Consider the following 16,049-nt stretch of genomic DNA (forward strand, 5'->3'; position numbering starts at 1 on the left):
CAGCTGGAATTCATCAAAGTGGACGTGAGGCTACAGCAACGAGCAACATTGGATTCATGGTTATTTGCCGTGATCTTAGTGAGTCTACAACCTTCGACATGTTCGAGGGTGAGGTGTGTGCTCGCTCACCCCCAGCAGGTTTCTGGGTACGTAGCCCTCACGGTCGTTAAGCCGCGCCCACCACCACTCGGTCTCGGTGTCGTCGCGGCGACGCAGCACGGTGAGGGTGTCACCCTCGCTGAAGGACAGCTCGTCGGCCTGCTGGGCTGTGTAGTCCCAGAGGGCGTAGACCAGCCCTTTGTTCATCACGCCCAACTTCTCCTGGACGCCTGCAGGAGGTGGAGAAGAGCGACGGCTGAAAAACTCTTCATGAATTCAAATTATGAGTTTGACGGAGAGCTGAAATGCTCCATGAGGTCCACATGCAGCTTCAGTGGATTTTCCTTGTGTGTGTGTGTGTGTGTGTGTCTCCTCACCGTAAAGGAACTGAGAACACTGCGTGTAGCCTTCCTCCATTTCTTCACATTTATCAGCCGCCGTCTCAACATCACTAATCGTTGTAGCAAAAATGGCCGCCCCCGACTCCACCAGCATCTTACAGAGGTGGACGCTGTTACATGAGGCTGCACAGTGCAGAGGAGTCCTGGGAAAGGGGGGGGGGGGGGGTCAAGTCAACAGATGCCTTGAGACACACGTATAAGAGACAACAATATTTTGTACCTGCACTGGAAAGCTAACAGGCTAATCAGTGCATCAGGAAAGGGGGGTAATTAAATCAAGTCTCCTCTGAATGCAGCTCCTCATTCTACTTGTTAGTCTCTCCTTTCATACGGCCAAGGCAGACTTGGAAATGCAGTTATCTTTGTCATTGCTGCTTCTCGTTACCCAGATGCCCTCTTGTCCCCCGCCGCCGCTGCCGCCGCTCCCTGATTAGACCAAATAGTTCATGACTGGAAGACTGAAAGAAGGTACTGACCATCCGTCACTGTCTGCAGCATTTACGTTCACGCCAAAGTCCAGCAGGAACTTCACAATGTGGTGATGACCAGCGCACACGGCGTTATGAAGAGGCGTTATGCCTTCATCGTTAGGCATGCTGGGATTTTCCACCTGAAGCACAATGAGAGAGAAACTGAAGTCACTGCAGTAATGCTCACAAGTCTTTGCATGCGAGTCCAAGTCCAGTCACTCCCTCTTTCCCATCCTTCCTCCAGTCATTATGCTAATTCCCTCAACTATAACTTTAGGGCTCAGGTCAGGACTTAGTTTGAGCTTAGCTCGATCATCTCGCTGGCGTGGACATGTGACTTGTTCCTGGAGCTCAGCAGCCGCTCCATGAGGGTCAGACCCCCCCCCCCCCCCCGACTCCACAACTGAGCATCAGAGATACTAAACTATTCACTTCATGTTACCACGAACGCGTTGACCAGATTCTTGTTGGAGGCGAATCTGTGGACCAGTCTGTGTGTGGGTGTTCAATAACTGCTGGCACGCACAAATGTTCTGCAGTTGCATAAGAGAATCAAACGCTCGGTTCAATCAGACGCACGCGGCTCCAGCGCCGCCAGACTCACCGCTCGTGTGTCTGGTGATGTTCCTCATTTTGAACATTCACAGGTGTAAACTTGGACTTTGAGTTGTCACGTCACCGCAGGGGAAATTCCAACTCACATTATAATTTTATCAGAAAGACTTTCCTCCTAAACGCTTTTTACCTGGGCACCAACGAAGAAGAGGAACTGGAGGGTGAGACAGATGAGTGGGAGGGCAACGCTTTCCTCAGCCCCCCGCCTCTGATTTTACATTCTAATTAAACTAAAAAACATCCAGGCACTCGTCTACCCGCCTCATCCTCCACGCCCCCATCTTCTCTTGCAACCGTTTACCCACTGAGACATGCGAGTAACAGTCACACCGATACCAGCAGATGATAATGAGAATAACAACAACAATAACAATTATTATTATTATCATTATTATAATAAAAATCAGGTGTCTACCTCATATATGATTCTCTGCACCAGATCAAACTCTCCCTCCAACGAAGCGTCCAGCAGCAGAGCCAGAGGGTTAAACTTGACCCTCAGACCGTGGCCTGTACGCTCCGACGACGGCTTCTTCAGGTTGGTGCGTTTAGCCTGACACGCACGCACACACACACACACACACACACACACACGGAAACAGAAGACTGACCTGCTGAGTAAGCGCTGACTTTGTAATGTGGAGAACCACCACTTCAGTCTGATGTGGTGTTTTGTGAGAGCTAAGCAGTACCAGAGGAAGAGTACGCTCTCAGTGCAGTACAGTCACAGTACAACAAGTCTAATTAAACCCTTTGATATCACCTGAACTCGTTAGTCCAACTGTAATCTCTCTGTTCAAAGTCAGACTAATGCGCCTGGATACTGTGACTGACTGACTGGCGTTCCGTCTGCAGGTTTCGCTGCGGCGGCGTTGAACAGAGAAGTGACATGACGGGGAGTCAAGCTACAGCACATTCAAGAGCATTCCACCATCAGCTGTACTGGACGGGGACGTAACTCCAACCATCAGCTGTTCTTGTATACTGGGACGGCCCCAGTTGTGTATGACCAGCAGTATCTATGTGTGTGTGCAGTACTATCAGGGTTGTCAACCAACCTTGGGTAGTGACGGCGGGGCCGGCAGTGATGGAGAAACAGCAGGGTGGCCTTTAGTGTTGTGGGCCGGACTAGAACCTCTCTGGTTGTTGTTGTTCTGGTCCTCCGGCCTATCGGGGGCAGGGGGCGGGCTGGGTTGTGGTGATGGAGACACATGACTGGTAGTTTCTCCTGTCACTGACTTCTCACCGCCTGTTCCAGCAGAAGAAGGCGAGGAGCGGCGGCTGTCTGAGTTCAGGTTCGGACCTTCAGCCTCCGCAGCCGTCAGACTGGCGGGTTTGTCAGCTGCTTCTACGTTCCCATTGGCTGAGTGGATGTTGTCCATGTCACCCAGAAGGCAGTCGGGTTGGTAGAAGGTGTTGGCTGAAAGCAGATGCATCAGCGTTAGTAGGAAGGCGCAGTCCTGAAGGTGTGAGGCTGAGCGCCATCGTCTCACCTGACACTCCTTCCATCCCTCCCGCCAGCGTGTTGAACCTGTGGGTCACAGCACACTCATCAGCTCAGCCTGGACTCACTTTCCCTCTCACAACAGTAGCAGGTTATCACAAACCTCTGGTACAGCAGTTTTTGAATATTTGGCCCCTGAGGGCCCTCAGGCTCAGTGATGGAGCTCCGTTTCTTCAGGGGTCGGGGGGCATTGCTGAGACGGCGGCGGAGGACCTCCAGGTCGACGTCGCTCTGGTAGCGCAGCTGCGAGTGGGCTGTGGAGGATGCGGGAGGGGCAGTTACAATGTCTCAGGAGGAGGGGAGTGTCACTGATGACATGTTTACTGGTACAGAAATCAATAGACATCATAGATCAATAGATCATCCACTTTCACTGAGGTAATCTTCTTAACCAACATCTGCCCTGATTGTAGACCTAAATATTGATCATTTTTCAGGAGTTTAAGCCTTTACATGTTAGATTTTCTTTGAATCTGTGGGTCAAATCATGGAGGACTGCGTCTCCACACTGACTGACGTGCTGATTCTTGCTCCTACCGACTGGCGTGAGCTTCGTAGGACTGAGGGGACGAGGGATGTTGTCCACGCTTGGAGGCTGCAGGATCGGCCCCTCGCTGCTCTCTCCTCCGCCTCCTCCTTTTCCTCCATCCGTAACATCCTCTCCTCTCATTCCTCCTCCGTGGAGGAAGGGAACAGGGGACGGAGAGGTGGAGGAGATGGGGAGGATGGGTTTACCATAGACTGTGGGGGAGAGGTAACCAGTCAAACTAATTGCTATGTACTGGGTCTCCACGTGGAAGTGGATGTTCTGTTACCTGCTTTGACGGTTGTCCTGTTGCTGAGAGAGCCGTAGTGTTTAGTCTGAGGCTGCTGGAGGTACATGCTGTAGATGGAGCTACTGTTCATGGTTGCGGGACCCTTTCTGGGGGACTGGGGTCTGGAGGGATGGTCTGGGACGTAGGGACGTACGGCCACCGCTGGAGGGGGATCGGTTCTCTCTGTCTGAGGGGACAAGGGCTGGGAGGTGGTGGCTGGACAGGACAGGGGAGACAGTTGTTAGGAATCTTTTAAGTGGTGCTTCACCAAAAAAAAAAGTGTTTTGCTTTTCTTTGCTTCTATGTGACTCCAGAATGCAGGAAGTGTCAGCCACGTTTATGTAGCGTGAAGCTAATAGACGGCTAACAACAGCTGAACCTTCCAAAGACTTCACACATACAAGAAACAAGAAAGCAGCCCGGCTGGTGTGAAGGGTCAGCTGGTTACCCTGGTGTGAATGTGGAGGGACGGAGATGCGCTGCTGAATTTGTTGTGCCGACAGAGATGCTGAAGAGGAGGAAGAGGAGGAGGCATTGGCAGCGCTAGATCGTGGCCAGCCCAGCGTACCAGGGGCGGAGCGGGGCAGGGAGCTGGTGGAGCAGTGGTGCCCTGCGGCCTGGTGGGTGGCGCTGGGGTAGGTGCCATAGCCAGAGTGGAGCTGCTGGGGGACAGACATGAAAGTCAGTTGGCTTCAGCTCGACCTCGATTCTCCGTGAAAAGATTCCACAATTATTCTGGACGGACATTTTCCGCTTGAGATTTTTCTTGAGTTGAAAAGTTCAGGCAGTCCTTTGGTGAGTGAGGAGTCGGAGGTGAACCGCAGCACAAGCAACAGTTTAGAGCTTTTATTGATTCAGTTCACCACAAATCATCTCCGTCATGTACCTGCTCTGGACTGTTGGTCCTCCAATCTGACGCACTCTTACTGATGCTCGGCCACGACGCCTCGTTGGCTGTTTGAAGAGAGAGAGAGAGAGAGAGAGAGAGAGAGAGAGAGAGAGAGAGAGAGAGAGAGAGAGAGAGAGAGAGAGAGGTTAAAGGGGGCAAAGGTTAGATGAGGAGAGACAAAGAGAAAACCTTCCATCCATGTTTGTTGAGGTGAGAGCAGCAGAGCTGATCTGTGGCTCCCCTTTCCTCCCTGACACATTCAAGCTCCTGCTTTACCTCCACGGAGGCCAGGAGCAGCGCCGCTGGCCCGGCTAGCACTGCTAGCACTGCTAGCACTGCTACTGCTAGCTCCGTCAGACATCTGGAAGCAGGTGGTTCTGACAGCCAGGACATAGAAGATGCTGAAGGAGTTTCTGGTCTGTGGCCTACTGGACGCCCACAGTTCTGCTCTGCCCCTGATTGGATAATATTTACTGCCTTTTAGTTGAGCCAATCAGAATAAGAGAAGGAGCAGATGGGAAAGCACTGATTTGACTGTTGTGGAGGATTTTGAGAGGATCCTGGAGGTGTCGTGTGGTTCTCCAGTCTGGGAGTCAGGTGGAGGAAGACACACTCCACGAGGGAGGAAGTGGTGTGGCTGCTGGTGTGCACTCGCTCTGATCAGCAGCTGCTGCTCCCTGCAGCCTGATTGAAAAAGGAGACTGAGGTTATCTGTCCGGAGCAAAGCCTGAGTATGAGCGCCCTCATTAGCCTGCTGACTGCAGGAGGGAAAACTGTCACGTCAGGAAAGCAACAGTCAGCTCTGGGCGAGCCGGAAACTTGGCCGTCTGCCCGAGAGCTCAGACTAGAGGCAGTCGCTGGGTGTCACAGAGGGAAGACAGCGGAGATTACAACAGGGCGCCGTCACAGAACATCCTGGTGAGAAAGACGCATCACTTCTCCCGCTTCTGCAGGCTTTTATCTCATGTCCGTGAATCTCGCTTACCTCTTCATTCTAGACAGTGTTCAGAGAGAGCGAGGCTCCGCCAAGGAGGCTGCACGAATACCAAAACAATCACCTCTAACAACCTGAAATCATGTTTGCAGGACCGTCAAGTGGGAGATGATGATCTCTTGTTCAATTAGCCTGAAGCCTTTATTGTTGTAACTGATTCGAAGTACTATTGAAGTAATATTGTGTTCTCTCATCAAGTATGTTTTTACTGTATGTGCAATATTGTTGCTACTCCTGCTTGAATGTACTTCAAGCTCATCGCAGACTTCAAGTTCCATCAGTAAAAATCTCTCTGACAGCACACACACACACACACACACACACACACACACACACACACACACACACACACACTCAGCTACCTTCCATTTGCCCGACTGCTGACATTATTTACAGCAACACATTTTCTACATTAAAGCCATAAACAGATGAGTGACATTTGCTCTGGCCTCAGCACAACGGGACCAGGAACTCTCCTGCTTCAGAGCCGCCAGGGAAACAGAGACAGGGCGAACAGTGGCCGTCGTCAGACGCCATCTTACTGCTTGTACTGTGAGTGTTTGAATGTCACACGACAGAATCTGAGCGACCAAAGAGGTGTGATGGAGCTGCAGAGTAGACTGATACCAGACAGCTGCTGCAGAGCCATGGCTTCAGAAATGGTACGAGTCACCGTTTACCGATACTGGGAGCTTGTAACCCTGAGTTGAATCCTTTTGACACCAAAATAATTCTTGTAACTTAGTGGCTGGGTCTCAGATCTGTTTTCTCGGGGGCTCACCAGGCTAGAGTCCAGCCTGAGTGGACCCTCTGAGCACGCGTCCTGACTCTGACCAGCTGCCGGCTATCAGATGTCCTGTCTGGCTTGAACTTTACATCGCAGGTCACTTTCTGCTGCTGATTCAATTACGTTTTCTCTCCTGACCATCTGCTCCAACAACAACCCTCCGCTTCTCACCAGGACTCAGACCAAGAGGCGGAGCCGAAGAGGGAACAACATTTTTCATTGGCTTAGAGAGAAGTTTTGTTTTTCAAAAATTTTGATTCATACAAGAATTATAACTTGGCAGGGAGAAGTTAGAGGGGCACCAACTGCCCAGGCAGTGGACAAAGTCAGACCCCGGTTCCTTGTGACCCAGACACCGTTCATCAAGTTCCTCAAAGGCTCCAAGTTCCTGGGGAAAGTTCCTGCAGTTGAAATGCACCTTATCACCAGTGATGAGTGGGGGGACTCACTGTTGGTACTGTTGCCCCCCTGGGGGGACTGAGGCCCCTCCCATGTCTCAGGGGGCTCTGACAGGACGATGTCTAAATCTGACTCTTTCCATTGGCTGGGAGGCTTCCTGATGCCACTCCTGTCCTCCTCTGAATGGCCACGCCCACCACCACCACACACGTCAGTGTAGTTCAGCACACAAGACCAACATCGACACCCAAAAACATGACATTATAATGACATCACACCACGGCAACAAGGACAACAACAACCACCACAACGATAATTACAACACCACCATGAAGAAAAAGATCCACAACAGAAAAAAGGGGGAAGGAAAAAAGGTGTGGACAGACAGGAAAAGGAAACAGAAGAGCAGCAAGTTAGAGAACAGACAGATTATATTCAGCTGACAAAGTGGCACCAAGGAGGTGGAGAGGGAGGCACCCACCTGAGAGGGAGCGGATGTGGCCGAAGGGGGTGGGTTTGGGTGACGGGTCAGGCGGCAGGGGGTACCCCGGGTCCTGCCTCCCCTCTGCTGGAACCTGGATGTAGGGACAGACGGCAGCCACTCGGCCCGAAACTCCACTGCTGGGGTGTGAGGAGTTTGGAGGGGGGGGCAGGCCTCCTTCGTTCATATGACTCAGCTGAAACAGAGGGACAGTTAGACCTGCGGAGCAACAGCAGAGCTCCACCCTGAGGCCACGCAGGGTCACAGCTCTTCTCAGTCTGAGCCACTGGTTGACTTGGTACCTGCTGAGCTCTACACAGAACCTGAAGCAAGCGCGGGGGGGGGGGCACTCAGTACCTCAGCTCTCTTCTTATGCAGTCGCTCCCTCAGGTCTCCGATGCGCTGATCCATCACCGTCACCTGAGCGTTCCTCTTGTTCAGAAGCTCCTTGTTGTGTGCCAGCTTGCTGCTCTGCTCCAGGTTGTGGCGGTTACGAGCCTGAGGGAGCAGCGTCACAGGTCACAGGTGTGAAGGACAAACCTCTCCAGCACTGAACAGAAGCAGATTGTAGGAGAGCCTCGTTTACCTGCAGCTCCTGGTAGAGTTTCCTCAGCTCCAGGGCCGCCGGTCCCGACAGGGGGGAGCCTTTCTGTCCAGTGGTTGCACCTGGGGATCTGTTGTGCGCCCCCTGCTGAGGCACTGCAGAATGCAGCTGCAGGCGCCCTTTCCTCAGGTCCTCCAGCTGTTGGGTCAACTGGTAAAATTGTTTAAAAGGTGATTAAAATCCATGCACTTGGCTGCATCTGGACACCATCTATTCGCCCTCCGCGTTACCTGGTCGACTCTGATCACGGCCGACTGCAGCTCCGCCTGCTTCTCCTGGAACAGGCTGCTAACGTGATCGATCTCTGCGGCTGCAGACACAAACCAGCAAATAATGAGACGAAAAAATATTCAAACTGAAGGCCACGTATCTGCAGGCTAAACGAGGCTGACATTTTTCTTTATTTCACGTCCAAACACTTGAATTAAACAGGGACATTGTTGCCGGCCTTTAAATCAAACCACCAAGTTGGGAGGAAAGAGAGGATAGAGCGAGCAGGCCCACTGTAAATGTACCAGAGCGGCTATATAGAGTATACATGTTGTTGCCTGCTGGGATGAGAGGGCAGCACATGGTCAGACAGGCCAATATGATTGGACATTGAAATCTTCATGATTTCTCTAATGGTGGACACTGAAATTGACACAGGAAATGAACCTCCAAACAGTTTTGGTTTAGTGCTCGTTCTCATAAATGGATTATTGATCATTGGTCTGGATGAAGGAGACCTGGATTATACCAGACCAGCTAGAGAGTGTCTAAAAGATTTTGGACAGTTTAGCTGCTGTTAGCGTCACTCTCCGTTAGCTTCCAGCTAACTCCATACGTGGCTGGCTCTTCCTGCATTCTGGAGTCACTAAGAAGTCATGCAGGAGGGAAAAACATCTTAGTGACTACTTGAAATGGAAAAACACTTTTGGGGTGAAGTATTAGTCAAGAACAAAATACAAATCAATTGTCTTCATATTTACAGACAGTTACTTGATTCAGTTGCTGTTTTAGTGCTGTTGAGCCAAACCCATCTGTCAGCATAGCGACAGCTGATAGTTTGTTGTTGGCGTAGTAGGGCTATTAACACCAGTGTGTGTGTGTGTGTGTGTGTGTGTGTGTGTGTGTGTCTGTGTGTGTGTGTGTGTCTGTGTGTGTGCGCACGTGCAGGCTTACACAAGTTTCCGTTGATCAATTTACTGTAGTCCACTTGTCCTCTCATGGCTCGGATCTTCTTCAGCTTGGCCTCCTGGGTCTCCACTCGCTCCTTCAGGCGCTGCAGCTTCTCTGCTTCCGACTGAACATGAGAAAAAGAGGAAGAAGAGGAGGAAGAGGAGGAGGAAGAAGAGGAAGATAGTTTACAAAGGATTTCAAGTTCTACAGCATGTTTCTTCAGTCTGGAACATATGGGTCCCACCTGGGTCTGTCCCTGGTTGGCTCTGCCTCCCTGCTGAAGGTACCTCAGTCTCTGCTCCTAGAACAAACACACCACAGCACATCTCATCATTACAGGTGGTTCCATTGCAGCAGCACCTCGACTCCTATCATCAAGGGCTACTTTTGGTGACTTCAGGCTCCACAGGTGATCAACACCCGCAGCGCTTTACTCTAGAAGTCATTTCCTAAAAAGCTTCAGGGTCCCTCTCATTGACAGCTTCACCCCAAAGGTGTGTTTTGCCTTTCAAATAAGAGCTTACAGAGATTTTTTTTCCGAATTTTTGCTGATGCAACAATTAAAGTAAAGCTAAACAGACATGGCTGGCTCTTCCTGCATTCTGGAATCTAAAAGAAGTAATGCACCTATTTGTGATTACTTGAAAGGTAAAATACTGTTTCTTTGGGGGACGTATTGCTTTAAATGTAGCATGAACATTAGCACCAGCACAGCAGCACAGCTCATGTTGAGAGCGATGTGGTGCCTGACTGACAGCATCCTCACTTTAGTATGAATTTGTTTCCTGGAGTCTGGTGACTTTGTTCCAGCCCCACCGGACAACAGGCTCCCTCAAACCTAGCATCTTTGTGAGATATACAAACTGTGTTTATGTTATGGGGTAAGACCCTGCCTCAGGAGGGAATCTAACCCACAGCAAGCCATCAGGGACTGTTCCAAACCAACAAGCTTTATTTCCCCTCAACTGAGACGTCTCCTAAGTGCCTCCAGAACCATCTGGTTTGAAGGCAGCCCTCGACCTTTGATGTTGGCTCATAAATCTGAGCCGCATCTCTCTCTGCAACTGGAAATGATAAAGACCAAAAATACAGATTTGTACGTTTATGGAGAAATAAACACTGCACTCTTTTAACCCTTTTAGTGTGAGAAAAGAACGTTGAGTTATGTCTGCCACGTTAGCTGTGTAGCTAACGGTGGCTGCGCCCGCCTGCACCACAGGTGTGCTGATGCCACGTTACCATAAATGCTAACCTCAAAGGCCCTTCCATACAAAGGTTTTTCAAGGATGCCTTCACTTGAGCGTGGAGCCTAATTTTCTCTAGGCATCAAAGCAACACACACACACATTCACACACGCTTACTAATAACACACAACATTGCAGCAGCTGGTTTCATCACATAGACGCTGCAGGAGCGAAGATGCTTTCCTGGAAGCTCTCAATCAATGTTCTATCACACCCATGTTGACAGGAGGGAAAAACTCTACATGGCCACTGTGACTAGTACACAACTGAACACAGAAACGCTCCACAGTGACCTTCCAGAAGGGGAAACCTCCTTCATACACTCCGTAGAGGAGTTGACGATCGGCTGTGATGTCATAACCATCCGAGGTCGACTCACCACCAGCAGCAGCATGATGGTTTCTGCTCCTGTAGAAGTTCCTCTGATATCAACCTTGCTTTAAGAAAAACATGGAGAATTACTACACTACCCTCAATCCTACAGTGTATCAGTGACATCTCTGATTGGTGGCGGACGCTGTTGCCATGGAAATGTTATGTGAACCTGTCACTGTAGGCCATTTCAAAGTTCCCGTGATTGAACCTGCTGCAGAACCATGGTTCCAATTTCTGATGAAAAACGTGGAATATTTGGATATGACAAGAGTGAGCGGTTAGCTAGCAACTGGTACTGTTAGCGATGCGAGGATAAAGATGTCCATAGTTTTGAGCCTTTGTCTTAGAAATCTAGATCATTTGTAGTTTTCATCACATCCTTCCCTGGTTGGCTCGTCTCCTTCCTGAAGTACAATCCTGGCTGAACTTCCCAGCAGCTGTAACCCCTGATGACCTCATTTCCTGCCCAGTAAAAGTCACTTCCTGATGTTAGAGGGGACAAATACCCACTTTCTGCCCCCCCCCCCCCCCCCACACACACACACACACATTTTGTTGTCACACACAAAAGCTGGATATAAATGTTGCTGAAGTGAATTGATCTTTCCTGCTAGCCCTGAAACCCTGACCTGGATCACATGTCCTGTTTCCATGGAAGACATATGATCTTTTCACACACACACACACACACACACACACACACACACACACACACACACACACATTCCATAGAGGCCCTACTGTTGCTACGAGGGTTTCAAAGCCGACCTCCTTCAGAGAGACTCTAATGTAGATAACCTCACACTAACTGACAGGTCATCCATCCAGCAGCTGTGTGTGTGTGTGTGTGTGTGTGTGTGTGTAAAAGAGATACCTTGGCGACTAACATCTGTTGCTGAGCCTCTATTTGTTGCTGTTGTCTTGTGGCCATTTCTTGAAGCTCGGAGAGGGTCAGTTCCACACGTGGAACCTACACACACACACACACACACACACACACACACACACACACACACACACACACACACACACACACACACACACACACACAAACATTAAAAAATATTCAGTGATTTGATTCAGTGACGTCTTCGTGACAAGGTGAGAACCTTCAGTGTTCAACATGAGCGTTGTTAGGCGGGCAGCTGGTGGCCTTGGCGCCGTGGCCGAGTCATAGTATTGGTTTCAGGGGAAATATCTGGAATCCTCTCTGGCTTTGTCATCACAGCGCCGCGCTGATGTCATCAACATCAGCAACAGCCACAACACCACCAGATCACCCTGACAATTTTTACTGCAGTTTAACACCAGAGCTGAGGTGTAAATGAAGTGAACAATCACCGGATGAGCTTGTTGCAGTTTAGAATTCTACTCAGTTTGCTTTGATTTACGGGCGCACTCATTGAAATGTGTGTGTTTACTAGGGTGGCGGTGGCGGCGGTGGCGGTAGGGTGCTGTGGAGGTGAGTAAATGCCTCTAGCAGACAGCAGCGGAAGGGTTCAGCGAGCCACATCCTGCTATTGTGTACATCCCTCATGGACAAACACACAAACACTTGGTCTGTTGTGTTCACTTTAATTACACAGTCAGTGAGGGTGGTGCATGTGACCCTCCTCCGTGTACTTTTCCTCACTAACAGGAGGTTTTTTTCAAGTTTTTTCTCCTTCATTAAGTCTTAGTGACTCCTGTGTGCAGGAAGAACCAGCCACGTGCATTTAGCTTCGAGCTAACGGAGACTGATGCTGACAGCAGCTAACCTCTAAAGGTCATCACCAAGTAACAGCAAAACTGTTGCGAGCTGTTCTACTTGCTTGTTCCCTGAGGAACTCCAGGATTATGGTTTCAACAGAGTGGTTTTCTGTTTGGGTGGAACAGAGTTGGAACCAAGTGAAGTTGAGAATGTTTGTGCTGTAAATAACTGTAATGTCAGTCATGCTGTAATGGGTTGCTGCCACATGTGGTTGCCCCGCCCACTCACACGCTTCATTATTGAAGGATTTTAAGTTTTAAAGGTTTGAACATCACATGGTTTTTGGTCAGAACTCAGTTTTTGTCAACAATGAGTTAAAAAGTACAGCAGCTACTTTTGTTGGAGGTCCAAAAACAAAAAACAGAGACAGAGAAGCTGATTTAACAAACGCTCCGTGACTGTGACCGGCGCCGGAGGGTCAGAGGCCTTCCGAGACAAACCAGTGAGACGAATAAAATCCACCAAAACTTTAACCCCCCAGCAAGAGGAAGTTCTGACTCGCAGGGTTGTCTGGTCACTGGTTAATGACTGACTAACACGCTGCTACACACTATCCATGACTTCAGAACGCCAACATAACCAAGGCTGATCTACTCGTACGATAGTCAGTATGTAGCTCCAGTCAATGTGGTGGTGGATTACTGGTCACCAGTCTGGATTAGAAGACCTGGATTATACCAGACGACCTTGAGAGGTTTTTGGACAGTTTTGCTGTTGTCATTCCTAACATTTCACATGAAATTACATGACACTGCTACAACAACGCACAACTTCAGCTAACATGAACATCTTGAACAGAGTTTCCCCCAAATAAAAGCAACATATTGCAGTAGTAACATGATGATCCTGTGGGGTTTGGGCAAACTCTAGCTAGAACCATCCTCATCAACAGGGCAAACTCTAGCTAGAACCATCCTCATCAACAGGGCAAACTCTAGCTAGAACCATCCTCATCAACAGGGCAAACTCTAGCTAGAACCATCCTCATCAACAGGGCAAACTCCAGCTAGAACCATCCTCATCAACAGGGCAAACTCCAGCTAGAACCATCCTCATCAACAGGGCAAACTCCAGCTAGAACCATCCTCATCAACAGGGCAAACTCCAGCTAGAACCATCCTCATCAACAGGGCAAACTCCAGCTAGAACCATCCTCATCAACAGGGCAAACTCCAGCTAGAACCATCCTCATCAACAGGGCAAACTCCAGCTAGAACCATCCTCATCAACAGGGCAAACTCCAGCTAGAACCATCCTCATCAACAGGGCAAACTCCAGCTAGAACCATCCTCATCAACAGGGCAAACTCCAGCTAGAACCATCCTCATCAACAGGGCAAACTCCAGCTAGAACCATCCTCATCAACAGGGCAAACTCCAGCTAGAACCATCCTCATCAACAGGGCAAACTCCAGCTAGAACCATCCTCATCAACAGGGCAAACTCCAGCTAGAACCATCCTCATCAACAGGGCAAACTCCAGCTAGAACCATCCTCATCAACAGGGCAAACTCCAGCTAGAACCATCCTCATCAACAGGGCAAACTCCAGCTAGAACCATCCTCATCAACAGGGCAAACTCCAGCTAGAACCATCCTCATCAACAGGGCAAACTCCAGCTAGAACCATCCTCATCAACAGCATCAACATTGTCAAACAATGACCCCCCCCCCCCCCCCCCTGCTCACAGCAGTGCTGCTCAGAACCAGAACTGAGTCTAAAGACGAGACTGGATAGGGGGCCCTGCTGTCCAGGTTCTAATCTCCTCCACCTAAGGAGAGGAGGTGTACAGAACCTCTTCTTAATGCCACTTTTACTTTAACGTCAAGTGTCCCTTTTATTCCTTTCACTCTTCCTGTTCGGTGCTGCACTGCTTGGCTGGGACGCCGTCCCCTGTCCTTTCAGTCGTTCATTTATTTTCACTCTCGTCTTGTCTTTCGCTGCCGTGTTTCTCCACTGGAGCGCCGTCACTCTCAGCCTCCTCCTGCACTCCAGACCACGCGTCCTCACACCAGCGATGATTCACTGGTAATAAACACATCTCCGCATGAATGAAGCTGTTATGATTATGATTCATGCCACTCGGCCGACAAATGATCAAAACAACAACAGTCATTACTTTAATTGTTGTTAATATCATAATAATAACGTCAAGGATCCTACGTATTTAAGGAACATTTTTTTACCTCACAAATAAAACCTAGCAAACAGTGATTTTCTCTGTCATGAATATAATCATTTGTGTATTTACTTTTTTATTTCTGGCAGGTCAAATTTGGCCCCTGAGCCCAACTTTGGGCCACCCTGATCTGAGGCAATCATTTTCATGGTTTTGGATGAAATCTTCAGCACCGATGACCTGTCACTCAAACACTGTGGCTGTGAAACGCTCTGCTGCAACCGTACCAACCTGATCTAGTGATGGAACTCATCCTTCTGCAGCTGAAACTTCATAACTGAAGCAAAGGCGAAGCTGCAGTCGCCGCCGCCACCGCCACCGCTACCAGGCTGCAGCGACATCATCCTGCAGGTGACATTCACATGCGGCTTCTATCAGCTGTATTTACCTGCAGGCTGTCCCATGTGATCCTGCAGGAGCGCACTTTAATTTTGCTGCATTGTCCTTCAACAGTAAATTCCTGCACCAGGTCCACCTCGTTCCACTCCATCCTGACGGGACCAGCAGCAGAACGTTGCTGCCTCAGAGAGAAGAGCGGTGGAAGAGAACTGCTGCCAGCGGAGGAGGGGAGCGATCCTTATCACAACTTTCTCTCTCCATCCGCTTGGTGATGTGACGCGATTTACAATGTTCGTTCTCTCCCTCCCTCCCTCTCTCAGACAAACTCCATTATTGGTGTGTTCGCAAATGACGTGAGAACAGAGTAACAACAAACACACAAGTGCGACTGAACTGTCCCTCCATCTTCCTAGAAAGCCTCTATCAGCTCATCCATCCTTCCTAATCCCCGCCCTCTCTGTATCTGCATGCCTTCATCTCTCATTCTCTCAATTCTTGTCATCCCTCTGCAGCTTTTTGCTGCAACAACACCCCCCCAACCCCACCCCATCCCCCCTTCGCTCTCTCTCTGTCTCACCCCTCACCCCCTCTCTCTCCCCCAGTTTCTCCCCGAGGGGAACCACTGCACCACTGGCTGATGGGGTTATGGTTGTTCTCAATCATCCACATGTGTGTTCTCAGGAGGAAAAGATGATCATGATGATGATATCAGATCAGCGTCGGCGTGTGCAGCGATCTCGTGGCCCGCACTCCTGCCAGACTCTACCAGTAACACACACGTGCGCGCACACACACACACACACACACACACACACGCACGGTAGAGTAGAGAGAACAGCTGACTCCTGCTGCGTCACATTTTCCTCCCTCTCTCTCTCTGCAACACACACACACACACACACACACACACACACACACACACACACACACACACACACGGACT

The 16,049-nt window shown here is 49.8% G+C and overlaps 1 protein-coding gene across 10 annotated transcripts in view; it reads right to left on the reverse strand.

Annotated features, from left to right (window-relative positions):
- LOC147246946 (apoptosis-stimulating of p53 protein 1-like) overlaps positions 1-16,049 on the reverse strand; it is a 39,483-nt gene that overhangs the window by 2,175 nt on the left and 21,259 nt on the right. For 4 of the 10 annotated variants that reach the window (XM_086181717.1, XM_086181716.1, XM_086181724.1 and 1 more), the window contains 19 exons: positions 11,714-11,809; positions 9,464-9,520; positions 9,223-9,343; positions 8,289-8,368; positions 8,041-8,208; positions 7,812-7,952; positions 7,455-7,650; positions 7,024-7,152; positions 4,791-4,858; positions 4,353-4,566; positions 3,905-4,120; positions 3,627-3,830; positions 3,193-3,343; positions 3,079-3,116; positions 2,644-3,005; positions 2,001-2,138; positions 977-1,110; positions 477-643; positions 130-329 (listed from right to left, as the gene is read on the reverse strand). In XM_086181717.1, the coding sequence (XP_086037843.1) occupies positions 130-329; positions 477-643; positions 977-1,110; positions 2,001-2,138; positions 2,644-3,005; positions 3,079-3,116; positions 3,193-3,343; positions 3,627-3,830; positions 3,905-4,120; positions 4,353-4,566; positions 4,791-4,858; positions 7,024-7,152; positions 7,455-7,650; positions 7,812-7,952; positions 8,041-8,208; positions 8,289-8,368; positions 9,223-9,343; positions 9,464-9,520; positions 11,714-11,809 (2,880 nt within the window). Of the gene's footprint in view, positions 1-129; positions 330-476; positions 644-976; positions 1,111-2,000; positions 2,139-2,643; positions 3,006-3,078; positions 3,117-3,192; positions 3,344-3,626; positions 3,831-3,904; positions 4,121-4,352; positions 4,567-4,790; positions 4,859-7,023; positions 7,153-7,454; positions 7,651-7,811; positions 7,953-8,040; positions 8,209-8,288; positions 8,369-9,222; positions 9,344-9,463; positions 9,521-10,843; positions 10,902-11,713; positions 11,810-14,998; positions 15,086-15,155; positions 15,561-16,049 lie in introns of those variants that run through there. The other 6 variants (XM_086181726.1, XM_086181722.1, XM_086181725.1 and 3 more) reach the window with 6 other exon arrangements.

The sequence above is a fragment of the Aulostomus chinensis genome, chromosome 17 (assembly GCF_037954235.1).
Source record: "Aulostomus chinensis isolate RoL2024-O1b breed Wild chromosome 17, RoL_Achi_v1.0, whole genome shotgun sequence".
NCBI classification, from domain to species: Eukaryota; Metazoa; Chordata; class Actinopteri; order Syngnathiformes; family Aulostomidae; genus Aulostomus; species Aulostomus chinensis.